This window comes from Orbicella franksi, chromosome 12 (genome assembly GCF_964199315.1).
Source record: "Orbicella franksi chromosome 12, jaOrbFran1.1, whole genome shotgun sequence".
NCBI classification, from domain to species: Eukaryota; Metazoa; Cnidaria; class Anthozoa; order Scleractinia; family Merulinidae; genus Orbicella; species Orbicella franksi.
Genome location: NC_138156.1, coordinates 8,822,767 through 8,844,879, shown reverse-complemented (window position 1 = coordinate 8,844,879; position 22,113 = coordinate 8,822,767). Strand labels below are relative to the sequence as shown.

The window sequence follows — 22,113 nt, the reverse complement described above, 5'->3', positions numbered from 1 at the left end:
ATTTTTACTTCCCGTTGCAGTAAAAAGGGACAAGGTTTTGTTCCTTCTGTGAAGAGAGTATCATTTCACAGGCATCCTGTGTGGTCTAGGTTGAGACGATGTGAAAGAATACTTCGTACAAAAAGTCGATAACTTGATATTTTGCTGGAAGGATTTAACAAGATCGCATGCCACTCATTTGAAGATAATACGACGTAGAGATTCCATCTATCAAAGCACTGAAATTGCCAATTTTTCAGATGTCCTTTCATTTACTCTCTCAGAACTTGGTGACCAAGGAAAGGATATTGTTTCTCCTTACAGATTGTCATGCCTTTCTTCTAATATTAGATTTGAAAATTTGGTGGTGCGAGTAAATTGTCAAATACAGTGGAACATTTACTTTGGAACGGCTTCATTAGGGCACACCTCCTTGGCAAACGGCTGTCCCGACAAAATGTATACTCATAAAGACCTAAGCCTGGCTCACACTAGCGACATAACGACATGTGTTTGCGGGAACTCTAGCATTTCTTATCGTCCCAAGGATATCCCCTTAAAATCCCCTTAAAGGAGGTTTCACAATATACCCTTGTTAATAATGTTATTCATTCTTTAGCTGACCGCTTGACCATGAAATGTTTTTGTCAGGAGAAATTAGATAAAGATGATCACTTACTTTGGGTGCTTCATTTCTACTTCAAGTACGATTTCCGGAGGAATCTCAAACATTTCGGGTTCTCCACCATTAGCTTGAAGAATGAGAGGCAGAACATCGAAACGGCCTCCCTTACCTTCCCAACCCAGAGCTTCACAAATCTGTTAAAAACAAAGTCGTGACATACATCTTATTAATCAAGCGCGACGGCGTAATGGGAGAATATCGGCCCGAGGTCTTGCTAGACCTAGAAAGACCTAGGACCGATGTTCTCCCAGTAAGATCCCAGGATAGCTTGGTTAATAAGAGATTTATTACACGACTGAAAATATTAAACAAAAAACGCCACGATCTAGAAAAACATCTCAAACTTCAAACGAACAATTCTGATTGGGAGCCGACTAGGTGTACACCCACGTCTGATGTTAAACAAAACAGAAGGGAAAGAGAGTTGGAAGAAAAAGAAAAAAAAATTATGCGAAAGCATGTTCTTTCGGAAACGTAAGCCTAAAACTAAAGAAAATCTTTAGAGAGTGGTCGCGCGGGATCATTCGGGACAGTAACTGGTCTAATACTGAGAGAATATTGGACGGGCAATGCAGCAATCTGATTGATATTTCTATTCAATATACTGGATTCATGAATACCTCAGTGAACTCAATATTTGATGGGTCTCCAATGTTGGAGCCGTCAGGTTGTTTGTAGCCAGCATAACGAATCAGCTGCGTGTTCCAAACGCGGAAGTCTTTGAAGGCAGTTTTCCTTTGAGGAAAGACGGTTATGGTGGACCTGTGACCAAGGTATAGAATAATGTCAGGGTTAAACATGTATGGCTTGTTCAAAACATCCTTTGCATTTCGATTCTTGCGCGTTATCATTTCTGAACGATGTTCAGGTCGTTTTTATAGTAAATCGCAAGCAAGGCGAGATTAAGTTATTATAGTCAGGTCTCAGGCAAGCGAATAAAACGGATTTGTAATTGTAGTTTTTCCCGTATGTGTTTTATACTCTTACTCCTTCGCGTTTGTATTTTTAGCTTATACGTTATTTATTGTAGTAGGTCCACATCAACCGTTTGGCTATCTCTATTCAAATCTACTTTACCAAATAAAACATGCATGTATGTAATCTATTTTTATAACATAACTAAAGCAAAGCGCGCGCTCTGATTGGTTAATTTAGCGTCTACTATTTGCCCATGGGTGTACGCTGCTGACGTGTGTGCTAATGTTTACAAAGCAAATCTTTTGACAGACATTGTTTCCAAAGTAATGGCCGACGTCCTTCTGCCAGAAATGCGAAACTGTCTTCACAGTTGTCTGAAGATGAAACTTTATCGAGTTACTGGTGTACAGTCGGTTGTCATGAATGAATTTTCGAGCGCTTGTTTTCTCTTGTCATGTAAGACTACACGAACACTTTTTTGTGATGTAGCTCAATAAAAGGACTTCTGTTGTTCCAATGTCTCAATGTTATGTTATAAAACAAATGGTAAACGTCTTAGCGTGCACTATTGAGTTATGGATGCACTTGGGAGGTTTGCTAAGCACGAAAGAAGCGTAAGAGTCGCACGAGGCGATAGCCGAGTGCGAATCTAGCTTCTTGAGTTTACCATTTGTTTACCATGGCGTTTACCATTTGTTAAATTTAAGAGAGGGCCTCCCAGCGCTTTTGGGGAACAGGGGAACATGATCATTTATTTCAAGGGAACAAAGGAAATTTTGGGGATTCATTTCAGAGAACAAGGGATATCTCTACTAACCGAGGGAACTTTTACAAAATAAATTTTAGGGAACAGTGGAATTTATTAATAGGGAACAAGGGGAAAAAGTGAAATTTTCAAGGGATCATACTACTCCCCGAGAGGTTCTCAGTGAGTTATAGCATAAGACAGCAGCCGGCAAGTTATTAAGTGTCGCCAGACTTTCTAGGATCACCTGAGATTTCCTTTATTTGTGCCGTATTTTATGTGCTTGCATATCGCTTCGAACATTTCTGTAGGAGTGTTAACATGTCGAGCGTCGAAGACCTGAAACAGAAGAAAAATCAATGTAACGAGAGTGCCCCTCAATAGCGTTTTTAAGTTAGCTTAGAAATTTTGTTACAGTGAACCTTCATCCCTTTGGCCGTGTACTTCCCAAACTATTATTTTCAGTTTAATTTGAACGCTGCAAAAGTGACATGCTAACTGTGAGTTAAAAGAACCTACTTGAAGTTTATTCCATTGTATTCGTCCAATACATCTTGAGGCGTTTCTCCAAGCCATTCTACATCCAAAGATCAGTTCTTTTTCCGTAAGGTCATAGGTTCCGTTCTTTGCGATCTCCTTCATCACTTCTGCCAAACGCTGCTTATGGGCTGGACTGTCTTCACTACAGAAGGAAAAACACTAAATAAATGAACGGAAATATGAACTTAGTGAGATTCCCATCTAAAAAAAAGAACCTGCTAATCCTGTCGGACTTGTCAAACGCTGGGCTAAATTTGTCCGATCAAAGATAATTTCTTATAGGATCACCCGAAGATTGCCGAAGATCTCCGAAAAAATTTCCGAAAAGGGAAAGTCACGAAATTGGACTGTGTGGTAAATCAGGCTACTCTTAACGCGACTGCTTCAGCTTTCCTCTTTCGCCACCGGTCACATGAAATCACGTTCTTAGGGTATGTGTATCTCTGTGACTTACAGTTTCATGGCTCCGTAATATTGCCGAAGGAAGTCGTTAGCCTGAACTTTGACTTCCTCTGGTTCTCTTGGTACACCATATAGCCTCTTGGGTGGAGCTTCTCCTCCATAGGGGATCATCAAGGAACCCATACAGCGGCCAGATGTGCAGCTCATGGGCTAAAGGCGCAATCAAGAGCATTAGTTCAAGATAGAATATCAGAATCAACTTTGCTTGGGATAATGAATGCTTGTCATAGGATAGCACTACAGTCTGGAATAAATTCAAGGCAATTTACTTACTCCTCCAACGAACGTGACGTCCATAAGCCTAGCTTCCTACGCAGACCATATTTGGGCAAGTCACGCGATCGTCCTCCCGTGGGCGAGGAAGATTGCGTGACGAGCCTAAAGAGCGCCTACGTAGCGGGAGGCAGAAAGCCAGGTCTTCCCTCAAACCGCAATGGAAGGATGGATGTGCGCCGAATAAACTTTATTAACATGTCAACGTAAAATGACATGTTAATGAAGTTTCTCTATAAACTATTTGCTGAAATGAATTTTTTAGAGGAAGACTATCGGGTGAATTCAGGAATTAGCCGTCTTGGGATGTATGTTTTTCAAAGAGGAAACTTAAAAAAAACTAGAATGTACATGTGTAAAGCAAACAAGCGCGTTATGAACTTAAACGTTTTAATTTTAAGAAACCCGTTAATTTTAAAGCAGAGAAAGTCGTTCAGTATCCAAGACCAGCCGTGTTAGTTTTTTTCTTTATCGCTTCAAGCTAACGAAAAATAAAAACATACTAGTGAAGTTTAGTAGGCGCACTGCACGAAAAATCGCCCTTCGCATCTACCTTTGACCTAGGGTGCATTTCTTTGGGAAAATCCAAGATCATAAAAACGGATTTTGCGTTTCTTTACAAAACAGATTAATCCAAGATCAATAGGATCATGAGGTCGAAAAGTCCACTCTGGGTAAGGATTCTTCGGTTCCTTTGATGCACCATGATTCGAGTGATCTTGGATTAATTTAACTGTAAATCAAATCTGGTAAAGGCCTTTTTTGATTTTGGTCAAAGGTAGTACGCCTTTGACGTTTATCAAAGATGTGGTAAAGGTGCTTTGACTTGCGTCACATTTTTTTCTAACTTTGACGCGCATCAAATCCCTTCAGTGCCAAAGCCAGTGACGTCCGAACCATGGTGAGATATCCATCCGTTTGTCCTGCTTCGAGCTAATGGTAAAACATTTGACCTCATTACCAACTTTTTTAAACCAAAAAGATTAGTTGCATAGACGCAAATCATTAGTAATAACAAGAAATTTCTAACTTACGACTATGGCCTTTTGATGAAGTGTGTCAGTCGTGTACCGGCCGTCAAGCAGGTTTTGCAATCTGACGTATTTTGGCTGCTGGGGTTTTGATATGAAATTTGTCACCGGACATTTTTTAATTTCACTGGACTCGCTGAGTATTTCGCTTTCACACGCTCTGGTATCATGATCCAGTCCGCCATTAGACATTGTTGGGGTCGGCAGCACTTCGTTTACAACATGCTGTTCTTTCCTTGTGTCTTGTCCATTCGTCGAAGCTGGCTTCCTTTTGGGGCTTTTTGGCTCGTGTGCTTCTCCATTGAACTCGCAGTTCATGTTCGTGAGAGCTTTGGAAGGAGATGTTGCTCTCGTCTTTCGCACAGTTTTTACAGCACCTTTGTCATCGAAGGCCGTTTCCAGATACGCTCGGAATCCGTCCTTGGCGCGCACTTGTATCACCATCTCCTCGCCGGTGGGAACTTTGTCGAGAATTTCCAATGCCTTGTGGTAAGGCACGCTTTCCAAGGACTTCCCATTCACTTCGAGAATGACGTCTCCAGTCTGAATCAAGCCTGTCTCGTGCGCTACTCCTCCCTTGACAACGTGTGACACGGCGAGGTACGGACTCGCGCTGCGTCTACTCGTGACAAAACCAACACCGCCAAGTTTGCGCTTCGCAATGCTGACCGTTATTCTCCCGTCACCAGCCTCGTCGTCCATTTTATCTCCTCTTCACCAGCAATGACACATACACACCTAAAGGAAATGAGAACAAAGGTAGGCAGTGATAAGCTTGCGACTCTGAAACTCATGAACAATAACGTGAGCAATGTATGTTATACGCTGAAAGTTATATAGAGAATGGGCCGTCTCTCGTGACTCTCTTGTCGATATTTCCAATGCGGTTTAGATAAAAGAAAACCAAACGGGATTTAAAATAGTTTTTAGCACGAATTTTACTTCTTAGGGCTTTCTATAAAACACGCAAATTGATAAAAAATGTATTGCTCTTCAAAAATTGCTCTGTGGCCGTTTTATTTTAGCAATGATCTTGACAGTCATTTGAAGCAATTAATTATTAATCAACGCTCACTACAAAAAAAGTTTTTCACGCATCACGGAAAGTATTGAGTTCTAGCGAAAGATTGTTTACCATGTTTGCTAGATTTTGCAAGCGTTCAAAACAAGCTCAATGATTTTTTTTTTTCATTATTCCGGGTTTATCTGATATAAATGGATTTCCTGGCTACTCAGTAGCTTGTGGTGAAGTTGTTTTGAAATGTGGAGGAGTACGCTTACATGTAAAGAAGGTGAAAAAAAAAAGAGCGAATCTGAGTCTCAGAGTGGGAGTTGCGAATCTGAGATACTCACGTGATGATAATAAAACGATATTTTTAATGACGAATATATTCGATCTTACAGTTATGCACTCGCAGGAGATTTTTATTGTTAGAATTATATCTGTTTACCTGTAAAAAACTCGACTGAAAGGATAATAATACCTTCAACTATTTGATTTTCATTGATAAATACGTGTAGTTTCGCCGTCCGCCCTAGTTATCAACCAAGGTTATCAAAAAATAGAATTTGTTTTTAAGTTTAAGGGAACCATGTGATTAACCTTAAAAGCCCGAACACCAAAACACGAGACAAGATGGCCCTCACTAAAAGCTCTAAAAGATAACGCTAATTAAAAAACGACTTTTTGCTGTAACATATGTTTTCAAGTACTAACAAATATATATATTTGTAAAATAAGCTTTAATCATAACCACAGGCGAAAAAAAACTCGCAGCTAGACATAAGAATAAACGTTATTTGTAGTAAAACGTTTTAAAATAAATTGGTGTTGAGGTTTGAAAGGATGTCAAAAGCTTTCCAGTACAACATTTCACAGTGAGAGTTTTATGGGCAACCACAGATAATATCACTGAACTAGCATATATTATGAAGTAAGTCCCGCTGCGAACCGAATTGAGATCATATTTTGTTGTTCACGATCACAAGCCAGCAATCGTTTGTTGGAAAACAAGACCTTGATAACTCTGTGCCTTGAGCGGTATTTCGAGGCGGAATGTTTTTTAGGTGAAGAAAGTCAAACTAAACTATAGAATCAAATACGGAGAAGTTTCGGGGATTGTCGTATATGTAGCCGACTAGTTTCCGATTCTTTGTTATCCAATCAGAAAAAACCACAAGTGACGCCGAGGATTCTCGTGTTGACTTCGCACCTCTCGATCAGTCAGACTTTCCTAGAATGTTAACTTCGTGTTCTCAATTGTGCTGGTTTCGGGGAAAAAAACTGAGCTATTTAATATAAACACCTTAAGTAGCGTAAGGAACAGGTTCAGTTATCGCATTATAATTGATAAGAAAATTGTCAGTGTCACAACACTGTCTTGGGTTTAAATTTTACCTCCCCTTCGTTACAAAAAAATCGATTTTCTTTGAACGATGCAATGAAACGAAAAAAGTACAAGTACTTAATTTTGGCTTTTTAAACTTATTCTCATTGTGTCAAATTTCATTGTTCAATAACTTATTGCCCCCTCTCGAGTGTTATTGCAAATCTGAGGAATTTGTCGACACCATAAAGTTGCATCGAAGGGCGAAATTTTTCAACATAAGCAACTGAGGAAATCAGTAGAGTATACCACACATATTAAGATAAATAATCTATTACTCGAGCACACATCGTGTAGTAGTTATTTGGATTAAGAAATGCTAGCTAGAATATAACAACCAGTTGTTTTATAACTAATCACAGGGAATCTTACATAATCGTATAATTAGGATAACAAACAAATTACCGGTAACCTTTGGACAAAGATTGAGAGCGGTAAAAAATGGAATTCCATCAATTCGCTTTAGTTCGGCGAAAACAAAAACATGACATCGAATGTGAACCAGTGCTTATCATAAGTATGGTCTTATTTATCAGCAAGTGACCAATATTCATCGCCATTTCATCGACCCCAACTAAAAATACATCAAAATGTAATTGAAAATGAATCGAAACATTCTATTGTAATAGCAAGACTTACCAATTTTAAAAACGATTCTGTGTTTGGTATGGCGATTAAAACTTCCTTAACGAATCCTTCACTCAAGACTCGATTTCTGAAGCTTAAATCATGTAAACTCACATGTCGTCGGAGATTTTTCCGTTCAGTCTTATTATTTATGCCTTTGTTTTTATAATATGCGCGAATTTGGCTGGTGACAAGAGGTGATTACTAACACCGTGGAAGGAATCGGATATTTCATGAAGTAGAATACATATTCATTTTGAAAAATTAGCAATCAACAACTCTTATCCCGCAGTGACTTCAAGTGGTGCGAAGTTTTAATAGCCTAACTTTGTCAACTCTATGCAAAGTTGTTGTTACTAAAGAAAAGCTCTCATGCGGCAGTCAAGTTGTTAAACATTTATTTAGTCATTGGTGTCAGTATGGTAACAGCTAGATTGATGGTTGTACATGTTATCATAATTTTCACGCAGATGTTTCGCTTGTGAAGCAAGGTATCTTCGGAGGCCACAGACAAATTGTGAAAAAGTATTTAAGCGAAAAACTTCAATGATTTCCACCCCAGTAATAAAGATAATCTACCTTAAGGTATTCCAAGTTCACAGGAATCTCCAGGCACTAATGTTTACAAGTTTTAGCGGTTTACCAAACTGGTTCATACTAAATAGAAACTCGCGCAGTCATGGGCGACACCATGACTAGAGGATAAAGGTCGCAATAGAAATCATTTCAACGGTCGGGTAGGGTCTAGTGTTTAATCGTTCATACAACCGAGCTACCATTATTGTTCCTAAGGTACAGAGCTTCGCTACTTTGTTTGTTAGCGCCTTTTCCTTAAGCATTTGCCAAGGATAGTTACCGTAGCTAAAATGTTTACCCTTAGTTGTTGTCTTGTTGTCTTGTCTAGTTAAGTTGTGGCAGACATAAAAGTAACTACAAAACACCATATACACGCAATAAATAGAGTATATTACGTGACTGTTAAAAAATCAAATGACACAGTTTTTGTCCTTTGCAGCCTAGTCTCTACATAGTCTATTTTTGTATCAAAATCAGTTGTGTTGTCTCAGTTGATATTATATGGCATTCTGAGCGATTGGGGGGCCTCCTTCCGACATAACATACGTACAGAGTTTTCAGAGGTCGCTATTAACAAGATTTACAGGCAACCTGCTCAATACCGGGGGATCAGTCGTTACTCTTCAGTAGACCTTATCGTATAAGCATGAATATTCTGTGTTTTGGTCCAAAATAAGACAAAATGCTCACCCTTCTCCCAGTGCGACAAACAAGTCAGCTCTAAATAACTGGGATGTTGTAGTCTAGCAACCTAAATATCGATATGGGATTGTCAATGGGGTTGGAAGTAACTGTCATTGGAAAGTTCGATGCATATAGTTAAGAGGGGGAGGGAATCAGGTAGAAGTTCACAGTATACCAAGTGAAGTTTATCCTTAAGACGGGCAAAGCTACCCTCTTAAACGCTCAAAAGAGACGGAAACAAAGCTTAAACATCAATTCATGAATCTACTTTATACTCATCTTCTAAATAGTGCTTCTTTGTATCGAACTTACAAGTCAGTTCCTTTGAAAAAAAAACTTAACTTTTGAACAGAAATAAGCGGAAAAATTGACTGACTTTTCAACGCCATCGTAGCATCTTTTTCAAATTTTAACAGTGACCGAATAATCTCTCACGACAAAACCAAAATTGAGCGGATGTCAACTGTGATTGAAATCCAACGTAAGCTACCTTAAAGGCAAAACTGAACTCGTAAAAACCTTATTAAGTACAGTGGCCACACTTGTCAAAGTTGCCAGACATGATTGAAATATCCTTTATCACAAAGCTGACAGCGGATCGTGACTAAGCAAAGCCGAACTATGTCACACATCAGTTCAAAGACTATAAACCGACCAAGATCGAAAACTACGAAAGGCCAGGTTCAAGTACAGAGAAAATATGCAATATCCATTAATAAATAAATAATAAAGTGAAGCCGCGGAGACAAATGGCTCATAGCTGCCGGAGCTTATCCCGGTTTCTGTGGCAGGAAGCGACTAGGAGTATTTCTACTCCCTCTGGACGGGATGCTAGTCCATCGCATGTCACTCCCCCGCAATTTGTTAGGTTTTCCCAACAATTCGCCGGTATCCATTTAACTCCTGGGCGGAGAGAGGCACTGTGAGAGTAAAGCGTCTTGCCCAAGAACACAACACAGTGTCTCCGGCCAGGGCTCAAACCCGGACCGCTCTCTCCGGGAACGAGCGCACGGCCATGAGGCCACCGCGCCTCCCACAGCAATATTTATTGATACGAAGGAAAATAATATTTCCTGCCATTTTAAAGGTGATAAGGTAAAGTCTGTGTCACGGTCAAGTGGTCCATATCGCCGGAGCGATCCACATCTATCTGAGTGAAATAGATTTACTCCATTCTATTATACCATGTACACATCTCTTCTCTAAGAATTCTGTATTCTCTCAATATCTTTAGAAACCTTACAATAACTGGAGACAGACTAGAAAACGTTTGGGTTACTTCAGTCTCCAGACTCATTGTACATTAATTTTCTGTCCTTCCATTTATATATATTTTTGTAAGACTGTAAATGTATGAGTAAATAAAGTTGAAATTGTTTGTTGTTGGAGAAAACCCCGGTTTCTATAGCATTAAGCGACTGGAGTATTTCTACTTCCACAAGATGTTGGAAAGGATAGTCGTGAAGGGTTCCATGCCCAGCACGCTAATCTTTATCCACCGCTTCCCCCGTCATTCTAAGTCCTAGGTCAATGATTTGATTGTTGAAAACAAGATAATCCATGCAATCATTGACATTAATTTTTATTAGCAGATGACTTTAGGGAATAGTTTTCAAATTTCGTTGCGTAGAATTGCTCACGATAGTGAAAATAAGGCTATACGTTTGATATTTTGATAGCGAATTCAACGTATTTGTCAATTTGAGGGGAAAAAAGCCTAATGCACGTATTAGAAAATATATCACGTGTGAACTGCAGCTAAACAGTATAAGTGTAAGCGATACTTTCCTTTCTAAAACAACTTTAATAGTTGCAACTGAAGAGACAGAATGACTAAAATTATTTCCCAGTGAACCCATGACATTGCTTAATCCAAATACTTAAGCAACTCGATAAAAAGCTATGAGGTTCAAGCCGACATAAGAGCGAGATTATTCGACAATATTTGCTTGGCACCTATCGGATATTTCGACAAGACTTACATTATATTCAAAATAAGGCCACATTAAAGAATGAATGATTGCAATGGCAATTTTGAAAACTGTATAGAAACTGATCGAGAACTAGGGAAGAAACATAAGGTGTGCTGAGCAAAAGTAGCTGAATAGAAAGCGGATGTTATAGCACAGTGTGTCTCAATAGCATTAGGGGTATAACTGAACTGAAATAATTAAAATATTGGAAATATATGTAAACTGTGAATACTTTATCGCCTGACAAAACCAGAATTCGACATATTTGAAAATAAAATCGATCTTTTGGGATAAAAGAAAACGGAAAAGAAATTGTTGCTTCACTTACCAGGCTGATTAAAATAATTCGTTGGAATGATGGCAAAAACTCAGCGATGAATTTTGGTTGAAAATTCCCCTCTTTGCTTTCCAGACACCTTTTGTCAGGGATAAAACAAAATAAACTCGGCTTATAGATGCAATGTGTACTGTGACATGCTAGTGACATGATTTGCACAAAAATAATTAAAATTTAACACTTGTGTGAGCGGGGGAAAGGAAAACAAATTGCGGTTCAGCTGATTTCATCTCAAATAAATAAAATATCACAGAGCTAATCATATATGTCATCTTGGTAATTATATATTCTTCCTCAATTGTACAACATGAAAATAGGTCTCCGGATTTTTATTTTCAATGACGTTTGTTTTACACTTCAAACACAAAAAAATGGAGATTTCTCACGCGCTGTAAATGAGGTAAAATATTCCTTGGAAATTGTTGTAATTGGTTATCCTTCACTGTCACACGCACGAAAATACTCTTCTTATTTCACGTTTGGCTAAAAACTATGCAGAACAATAACATAATATTCTGGCATTAAGCAACACCTCGATTTTTAAAGTTAACTGTCAAAAAAAAAAAAGCTTTTTGGCACATAAATATGTAAAAGAAAAAAGCAAATTGTTATCCGCAAGCCTTATTATCTCTACAATTTTTAATATATTGTTTACTTTTCCGCTAGAAATGAAAATCGTACAACCCTTCATTCGGAAAAGATTCGTTACACACCAGCGAAAGTATCAATATTTGGTGAGGCCAAAATCCCTTGATTACAATACTGAATGGTCAGTTTAGCTTAACTCACCATGGGATTCCGAAGGCAAAATACATAAACATAAAAGTTTATACTCTTCGTACCTTTAAACCTGCAAAGAGTTCTCTGACTTTTCAAACAATTGGAATTTTAAAGAGATTATTCTAAAAAAGATAATAAAATAGGTTAAGGTAAAAACCAGTTGTAGGCTAATTAAACAGCCCGCGAGTATAAAATATGTCGGGTGAAGGATATAGATGACAACTCACGTGTCAGACCGTAGGTTAACGTTTATTATTCAGTTTCTCTCGTAATGGTGTTATTTTCAACTACAACACCATGTTACAGGCCATTCTTGACACCATGTTACTGCCCAGCCTTGAAAATATGTTACAACCCAGTTTTGAAACTTCCTGAAGAGTTTTTTATACGTTTTTCCGTGTTCATGTTACACCAGGTGTGTTTAGATGTATATAATTCAATTGGAGTTAAATTGTGAATGCTGTAAGCAATGAAAAAGCCTTTTTTTCTCTGAAATTTTTCGAATTTCAAGCCATAAAACCTTGCTTATTTTAATGGAGCCAAGTCGTGGTTGGCACACCTTAAGAAACAAACAAACAAAACAAAAAAAAATGCCGAAATTTTTCAATGTCAGCCGCTGTTCGTTAACTGTCTCAATCCTGCTATTTTAACTATCCTCGTACTTTTACTGTTTCCTATAACCTGTTTACTATTGTTGTTTTTACCTAAGTAGCTAAAAATTTCTATTCCAGGTTTTCTCTTCTTGGAAGCAATTTTGTATATCACAGAAGTGGCCTTACAACTGACTCATAACATAAGCTTAAAGCTCAACTGAACTAGGAACTCATGATTTAAAGCACGTATCAGACGGATGATCCCATGTGATGGTTTGACTTCAACACGTCAAAATCTATGAGTTGTTTGCCGTTTGACGACGTCATAATAAAACAAAATAAAGTTCATAGAGTAGTTAGAAAGAATCTTTTAGGCCAAAAATGTTATTCAAGGAAATTGTCTTTGAAAAAAGAATGTTTGGAAAATTACAGAGCCAAAAATGCGTCCACCATTTTGGCGTATTGCTTTAGCACGCCGACGTGGAGGCCATAATTGTAAACAGGTAGTAAAACAGATACTACCAGACAATATCAACAATTTCCACAGCGGAACTCTTCCAATATTAGGAAGCTTAAGCAAGACATCTTTAAGAGGCGGACGTCAAACCGTAAGACAAATGTTCTCTTCTTTGGGGTGTATTATCAACTTTAGTTAAAAAATGATCAAGCCGTGAATGCCAAATGCATGAAAATAAGAGCCTTCCAACCCATTGGTTGGAGTTGAAAACAATCCAGAAGCAAGAACATAGATGCCTGGTTTAGTAACGTCCGTGCTTAAAAGTTCCCCAATACTGCAATACTCTCTGATAAGTTTTGTCCTGAAAAAGAAAGACTGTGAAGGTATTGCATTTTTGATCAGTTTGTAAAATGCGTAGAGGCCTAAAACAACCACGACAATATGTACAGAAGTACTTTTGCTCTTCTCCCTAAGTTTTACCATAAAAAATCAGTCAAAAAAACGTGAAAATTATTAGCCATTGAAAAATCCGCGGAAATATTGCGTGAACGTGAAGTGAAAAATTGCATTATTGGCCATTTTAAAGTGCGTCAAAGGGTATTGTGTTAATTGGTCATTGAAAAGGCACGGAAACACAAACTGCACAGAAATGGTATTTTCCTCGTGCATATCAATATGGGAAAAAAAGTCTTTCTCAATTTGAATTTTACAGAACTGAATAATTTGATTGTGTTTAATCTATTTCTTTTACCCTTGTAATGTTCTTACTTATCTGTGTCATCATCAGTGGTTATGCAACGGAAGTCGAAATGTTCGCCAGACATGAATATATTCATGTCCTTATCTGCTTCAGCCACTAGATTATGTATTGAAGATGTTGTGGTCTTTTTACTATTCAGAAAATTGCTGAGATTTGTGACCAAATAAAAGCAATCGATATGAAAGTTTTAAAACAGTTAACGTGATGAAATTGAAGGCAATTTTTTTTGCAAAAATACCCTCGGTTCGAGAGAAGCAACAACTAAGGGCAGTTCTGGATGCGAAATACTGGGTACTACTAGACCAGGATGCTGGATAAAACGGTCCACAACTGGACCCAGTCTCCAAGTTATCGCCAGTCCTATAATATTTGTATAATATTTTGTCTTAAAGTTTCAAGAGTTAAACTAAACTTATGAAAGTGGGATACGCTCTCATCCTTGACCGAATGACCCTTTGGCAATGAGCCTAGCTGACAATTACTCTATTCGCTTAAAAACGTTAAGCATGTTAAAAGTTTTGTAGTTAAAATTGTTTTGTACTAAGATCAACTGAGTCTTAAAAACTGAACATTTTTACTATAAGCTTGTTCGAAACCATCGTGAAATTCAAGGATGCGTTTTTCTGTGGGTGATTTTGGCTTTATTATAATTGGTTTGACACAGAGTAAGTTGGTGTGAATAAGTCATTAGACAGACTTGCTCGTCCCACGGTTAAGAATTTCACCTGGCACCTTCATACAAGAAGAATATCACAAAAAAAAAGTGTATCGGTGATAGACAGAATACTTTTGTTTAACTGTTTACAACGTGAAATTCAACGATACGTTTCTCTGTCAGCGAATTTCAGTTTTATAAATTGGTTTAATTACACAGAATAAGTTGGTGTGAATGAGTTATTAGACAGACTTGCCTGTCCCACGGGCACTTGGCACCTTCATACAAGTAGAATATCATAAAAAAATGTATCGGTGATGAAACAGAGTACTTTTGTTTAACTGTCGACAAATTTTAGTAATAAGAAAAAAAACTCAGTTTCGAAAACAAATATCTTTCTCGCCTCTAATCTTTATATTAATCAAGTGTTTTTCATACAAAATTAATTTAATCCACCCTCCCCAAACTCCCAAACTATATTGAAAACATATCTCTATCAGTTTTTACATGAAGCCAATTTAATGCTTTTCTGTAGCTTTAATATTTATTAACCACAAAGATATATTAGTAGCAGTTGAAAAATGACACCAAAAAAGTTTAATGATCACTAAATCAACTCACTAAGAATAGGAGTTTTTTTCTATGACTATTATATTGGAGTACCACTTCAGAAGTATATTTGCTGCGAAATGTCCTGTACAATTAAAGCAATTTTGCATTTTTGTAGCAAACTCAGTTACGACGGGAATCACGTATATTCAGAAGAAATTAGCAACGATCTTGAACGGTCAAAAACTTTTTGTACCCAACTAAATAAATGTTTTTTCTTAACTGAATAATGTAGCAAAAAAACTGATCCCATTTGGTTTCAGTACCACTGACTTTGATGTAAAAGAGATAACCGTAAGAAGCCATTAAGTTAAGATTATCCTGTGAACTTTTAAAGTCCTATCTGCCCTTGAAATAGAATTTAATGGAAGCTTACAAGGTGCACTTAAAATCAATTAAAAATTAAAATGTACTGATGATTGGTAATGTCTCTTGAGAATGTTTTAAAAAGGTGTGCTTGTGATCGATAACGTTTGGTAAAAAAGTAAAAATTAGTACAGCGAGACATTCGATCATCTGTCAAGACAGCATGTTCTGTAGCCTGCGCCGTTTTCCTTTTTACATATATTTTAATCACGCTTATAACGAACATTTTACTGCTAATTTTGTTTGACAAACTAGCACTTTTCGTTGCCTTGTTTGCCTTAAACAGGTGTGCTATGTTTACCTTAAATAGTCCATTCGTTTTCAACTTTCAGTGCTATGGCCACCGAGGACTATAGATAATAATTATTCAAGGCCTTTACTCTCATTGTAACGTAAAAATGAAACGTTTCGCAGAGAAAAATCAGTTTACGACGACCCCATTCTTTTTTGTCAGTCTGCATAACGCGAAATCCTAAAAGTGTAAACTTGGGCGTTTATAACCTTTGGGTTTATACGACTAACACCGCTCTGTGAAGAGGTCAAAATATATGGAATAGGGCAGTTCGGGATTGCAAATAAGGGAGGATATGCAATTGCTAGGTGAGGTTTTAAGCGGAAGGGGTGATGGAGGAGAGAGAGACTTCTAAACGACCCTATGGAACTGATGTTTTGGAACCAATGAATCTACCTTTAAACTTCGGCATAGGTCATCACGACAACTACGGTAAGACTAAAATTTGATTCAGTTAACTGGTTAGTTCCATGGTTAATAAGTTTAGATTTAAAAACATTTAATTATCTAGCATTCATAGCGAACCACCCCCTCATCAATGTTCACTCATAATAAAATTTTCGACTGTGTTACCAGTGTCGTTCTAGTTTACGTTTTCTTGAGTCTCGATATCAAATGAAACGTTTCTAAATATGCAAATAGACGACCGAATCGAAATCTTTTCAATCGTATTGGCGTTCTCAAAAGCAACTAACTCGAAAAAGAAATCTTAATTTAAAAAGCAAGTTTTTTTTTAAATTGCTTACTTGTCTATCCAGTAGTTTAATCTTTGGCTCTTGACAGTGTTGCAATATCTTAAAGGTCTACGAAAGACTTTTCAGGTCTTAGTTTCTTCGCAGTGAACAATGTATGAACTGGCCGTGACCGGCTGTGTTGACACGATTGAAATTTGTTTACACTTAGCCAGATTCTCAGCTTTTAAAGCATAGGAGTAGCTTTGGACTCAATATTGTTTTGTAGATAATCGCCCAGCAGCCAAACATCCCAATAATATAGGCTTGAACAATTCAATTTGTGAGCTGAAAATTAACTGGCTCGATATAACGCCCGCCAAGACGGCGCTACCCCCAGATTTTTAACGTACCACATAACCGTTTTTTATAGATGTTTGGATTAAGACCCGATAGAGGAGATGGAGGTTTTGAAACCCGTAATAATACAAAGAACAACATTTCCTTTGGAATGTAGGCGAAATATGAAACACCATCATTACCTATTTCAAATTAAAAAATTTTTTTTATCGACATATAATTTATAAAATTAGAATTCTTTACTCTATGACACGAAAAAATGTGTCACTTCGAAATCGACTCTCGAATTCTTGATTTCTTTGCTTTATTCTGTTGAAAGAATATTGGAATATTACCGTAATTTCTATGAAATTCCGTGCACAATGTCTTTAATGTTATGTGCTTCTTAATTCTTTATTTATTTACTTTTTCTTAGTATAATTTTAACAACATCTTTTCATTAACAAGTTTACCATATCTGCAATATGCAATGCTCTTGTGTAAAGTACAATTATGAAAATCAAATGTCAAAAATACATAGACGGGTATGTTTATTAAAAATCAAAATTGCCATACTTATATTGAACTTTTAAAAATAAAATTTATTAAACTAAATTGTATTGTCAGTAAGCGCCCAAATTGTGCGTAAGTTCTTTTACTTAGGCTTACATGTAATTTGCAAAACGTATTGGAGTCAAATGTAATTCGACTAACTTTAAAAAAAGTCCGTAGTTATTAACTATGGACAATCCATTAACTATGATCTGTCCATGCCGTAACCACAGAAATCACAAGTTATGCATATTGTTCAGTGATGCGCTTGTTCGGGACTTCAGTTCTATTCGATGTACGAATTGAGCTTTATTTGTCAAGAGTTTTCAGTGAAATCTGAACACAAAGAGGCAGAGCAGAAACTTAGAAGGTTCTATACGCCTTCCTATATAAGACGCAGAGCACTCTTCAAGTGTTTTTGCGTTCAATACCTATATAAACCTTTTTTTAGTTCATTGTATTGCTCTAAATCTCCCTGAATTTCTAAACAATGAGAAAAAGGTTCCGCCTGTCATCCTAAATATTGTTAAAGCTGGCGCGTCTTGAATGGTTTTAAAATATCTAGAATCAATGTTTGAGCTCTACAAGATTGTTTTGCTAAAAAGCTTCCCATGCAGATCTCTAAAACCTCTGATCAGTAGATGAATGAATAAATGAAATAGATTCACTTTGTAAAACGTCATGAATCTTGAAAACTATCATAAGTTAAGAACTTGTGTCCAAAGTTAACTATTTTCAACTCGTCATGTCAAGAATAGTTTAACCGAGAAATCCAAAACACGTCCTATACTTATTACGTATATTTTACTTCGTATTTTAGAGGCAAATGGTTAAAGTCAATGTTGTTTTGACCATTAATATCTTAAAGTCAACGAAGGCGAACTTGAGAATACAAGATTTAAGAAACAGGTTTGTTTTAGTTAATACCTTTAGACCATTGATGCAGTTTTGAAAGGTTGTAGAGGCTATCACCCTAGAGGTTATGAGGTTAAGTAATAATAGCTAAATCTGAACAGTGGCCCTTAACAGGGCCTCTTGCACTGAGGAGCTGAGTTCCTGCGTACATATTCACAAATGTGCAACAACTGGAAGAGAGTATGTCATCGTTGTGTAAATTTTGTGTTATGTAACAAACGAGAGCCGATCGTTCCTAACAACGAAGCCCAACAAGCATGTTGCCGTTTGTTTTGTGTTGTGTAAACGAAAACGATGAGTTGGTATCCGGTCGCTTATTTTTCTTTCTTTGTAAAAAAAAGTATATATATGATAATTCATTAATTATTTCATTTACAGAAAACATAACTTCGCTAAAATTTTCAATGTTTTTGTTTTTCATAGAATGAGAATAAAAATGTTCACTCTATAGTTCTATATGAATATTCCCGTTCAATATATAGACACGAATGTTTTACCGGAAATTACACCACTCGTGAAATTCATACGAAACTACATCCGGGACCTTTCCATATCCTCAAGGCTAAGGATATTATTGATGACGCCATTTCCACAGTTGTTTGAACAAAGTCTGTTTGTCTATACAGTAAGAAAAAAAATTACACGGTGGCTTGAAGATATGAATTTTCTATTCTTGTGTTAAAAACAATATTTTACTCACTGGCTGCGCTCGTTCGTGAAATATTGTTTTGTTCACTCGAATATAAAATTCAGATCTTCGCACCATGGCAAAATTGTTCTCTCCTTCACTCGTCTAGAATAAAAGTTATTTCAATCCTTATGCAGTAAAAATGTTTTGAAAACTCTCAGTTCTTAGCTGAAAATGTTATTCATGTGCTGGTACTTGATTCTGCGTTTTTTTACTGATTTTTACCTTTCCATTACTAGGGTGCAATCCCTTCTTTAGGAAAATAGTGATCTTTTCGGTTATTTGGGGAAATTAATGTTGCTAAAATGTGGAAGGGGGAAGATTATATAATAGAAAGGTTTTATAAAAACGGATATCCATGGAACTTAAAAGCTTAGATCATTTAAAACCAGCTGGTCAAAAGAGAACTATCTTTACTTGGAAAAAATCTAAAAAAAATTAAAAGCAAAATGCAATTAAAAGATCATGAGAACTATTAAGGGATTATTTCCGTGTTTTTCTTGTTAATTCTTGGCTCAAAAATCAAAGCGCCCCGCTTGCAGCATTTTACACACATTTTAAGAAACAAATTTCGTTCCTTTATCTCCTTAAATGGATGTATTAGGCACAATTATGTTTCAATTTTTAAAAACTGGTTTGCAAATTGAAATATAATTACACTAAAAACTTTGTGGTATTTTGTAAAATGACTTCATCAACGTAAAACCGAAAGATTAAAACTCAGCGAAATCACTAGAAAAGTTGGGGCTGAAGGACAGAGTAATTTTTTTGTAATGATGATCGTATGAGTTACAAAGGTATAAGCTCATCTTATTGGTCTCCATACATTTCCTCGATAGACTAAGGTCCTCAAGGGCCCGTTTCTCTAAGGTCCCGAAAACGTTTTCGCACCCGGAAAGCCATACGTAAATCTCAAAGCTCAGTTGTGATTACAGAGTTATTATATGAACAGAGGTTTCCATTATACATGAAGTTTCAGGTGTATATACAGTGTACCTCTCTGTTTTTAGATGCAGATTAACTACAAATGGCTTTACGGGTCCCCCGTTCGGAAAACTTTACTCAGGCTGTTTGGTAGATAATGAGTAAGAACGCAAATTCCCCTTTAAGATCAACAGCCTTTTTCTCATGACCTGTATGGGGACATTGCACTGATATTTGGGAGAGAAATTAGATTCTGATCACTTTTCTTGGTAGGAAGTGGGAAGGTGCTGTGGCCTTACGGTTAGCGCCGCGTTGGATCGAGCGGTCAAGGTCAGTTGGAGTCCTGGCTGCAGTCACCGCATTGTGCTCTTAGCCAAGACAATTTACTCTCGCAGTGTCTCTTTCTGACCAGGACAATAACTGGGTAGCGCTGAGTTGTAGAGGACTAGTATCCCATCCAGGGGAAGGAAAGATTTCCTGAGTCGATTCGTGCTGCGGAAACCGAAGTTACGTTAAGAGTGTACGAGCCACTAAGCTTAAGACGCTTTACTTCTATTAACCTTATCCCTTAAAGGATTAACTATGTGCGTATTACACAGTAAAGAGACAGCATACGATTATCTCCAATTCAAATCCATAACAGAAATGTTTAGGGACAAGGAAGCGATCCTTGACTGATTTAAGATACAATATAAAAGTAAAGAACTTAGCAAAATTGTTTTTGATTTTGTCGTGGCAATCTCGCTCCAGTCATTAACACACCAACCATGACGAAGGGCTGTGAGTTATCACACATATTCTAAAAACAAACTATTCGCAGTTCCATTTTCTTCTAACATTTTGACACCCTTTTCAATTTTAATTGCTAAACCCACGGCAAGTCTTATTCCGAGTCCGATTAAAAGCTTAAAACGTTTTCAGCGTGAGACCGGAAGTCATGGTGTGTCAGTTCCGGGTTTTTCTTCCCTAAATGCCTCGGTTAATTAAATTGACCATGCGCATAAACTGCTATCTTCAATGCCACTCTTTTTGTTATTTCATTTTTCATTTAGAAAAGGTCTAGAAAATACGAAGATCAGAAACACCTGCCACTGACCCATTTTAATTTACTGACAGACTAATTGACACAAACCGTGCATCCGTTCCGATTTCGCGGCGTGTTTATTTTAAAGCTATGAGCATTTTACTTCACAAATTAAGACTGTTTTCCCACTGTTATCCAATCCTAACCACTGACCTAGCGTCGGCAAGAAATGTAAGCTCGTCCTGAACGCGCATAGCATTACATGGAAGCGGTTTTGTTTGTTATTTAAAAGCAAATGTCCCTTGTTATTACTATGTAGCGCTTAGTAACATTTTTCTCCGACTAGTTCCCATTTTCAAACCTCAGGTTCGAAAATACACATTGCAATATCTAGTTTGCAACATCATAGTCAAGAGGTTATTGTTTATATTTTACAATCCTCATTCGAAAACGACGAAGACTAGCTAAGATACACTAAATTTAATTAAGCTACAACATTGAATCCTAAACGATTTGAATTACCTTTTTTCCAGAAGAGAAGAAACAAAGGGATTCCTTCAGTGCTCGTTCAAAATCAGCAATTTCTTGGCCGCCCTCACTTTAATTCGCCTACGACGGCAATGGCTTTGTTTTTAAAATACCCCCGTTTCACCTGTAAAAAATATTTCAAACCAAGATTTCGCTTCATCCTATCAGGAAAGGTCACTTTTAATCAGATTTGAACCTTCCGACCAAGAAAATGAAATATTCTAACCACTCTGTTGACCATCCTTTTAGCGTTGATTTGATCTAAACAGAGAAACAGGTTTTTAAGACAAAGCAATCTTGTAAATTGTGTAGGTGCTTGTTCTCGGATGAGATTACAACTGGTGTTTACGGACGTACTTTTCAATGGAAAAAAATTGATTTTTGTTCCTTGCAGGCTTTTAACTTTTGAATGCAACAGAAATATAAATCACATCACTAATTGCAAGTTAACTCAGCGCTTTTTTAATCGCTGCGACTTACACCAAATTTCTATCACTTAAAGAAATGAACATTTCGAAGAAAAATATTCATATAGATTTATCTGGTTAAATTGAAATGCTTAAATAGGATTAGAATGTTTCTAAACAAAAATGAAGTAAAATTAAGAGGTACTAAAAGAAAATTTCTAGAACGGATCACTATGCCTCGAAAATGTGAAAGATGGCCCAAGATAACTCCAACGCTATCTGATCTGTGATATCTCCTTAGAACTAAAAGGCACGAAGGATTTTTCCTTACACACC

The 22,113-nt window shown here is 37.1% G+C and overlaps 1 protein-coding gene across 6 annotated transcripts in view; it reads right to left on the bottom strand.

The window, feature by feature from the left end:
• The window catches only part of LOC145462780 (nitric oxide synthase 3-like), a 47,516-nt gene extending 25,403 nt beyond the window's left edge, over positions 1-22,113 (bottom strand). For 2 of the 6 annotated variants that reach the window (XM_081446380.1, XM_081446376.1), the window contains exons 1-6: positions 4,637-6,160; positions 3,322-3,479; positions 2,847-3,009; positions 2,575-2,666; positions 1,285-1,426; positions 659-798 (exon numbers count right to left, since the gene is read on the bottom strand). In XM_081446380.1, coding sequence (XP_081302506.1) covers positions 659-798; positions 1,285-1,426; positions 2,575-2,666; positions 2,847-3,009; positions 3,322-3,479; positions 4,637-5,335 — 1,394 coding nt within the window. In that variant the 5' untranslated portion in view covers positions 5,336-6,160. Of the gene's footprint in view, positions 1-658; positions 799-1,284; positions 1,427-2,574; positions 2,667-2,846; positions 3,010-3,321; positions 3,480-4,636; positions 6,161-8,913; positions 10,620-11,208; positions 12,527-16,475; positions 17,027-21,364 lie in introns of those variants that run through there. The other 4 variants (XM_081446378.1, XM_081446379.1, XM_081446377.1 and 1 more) reach the window with 4 other exon arrangements.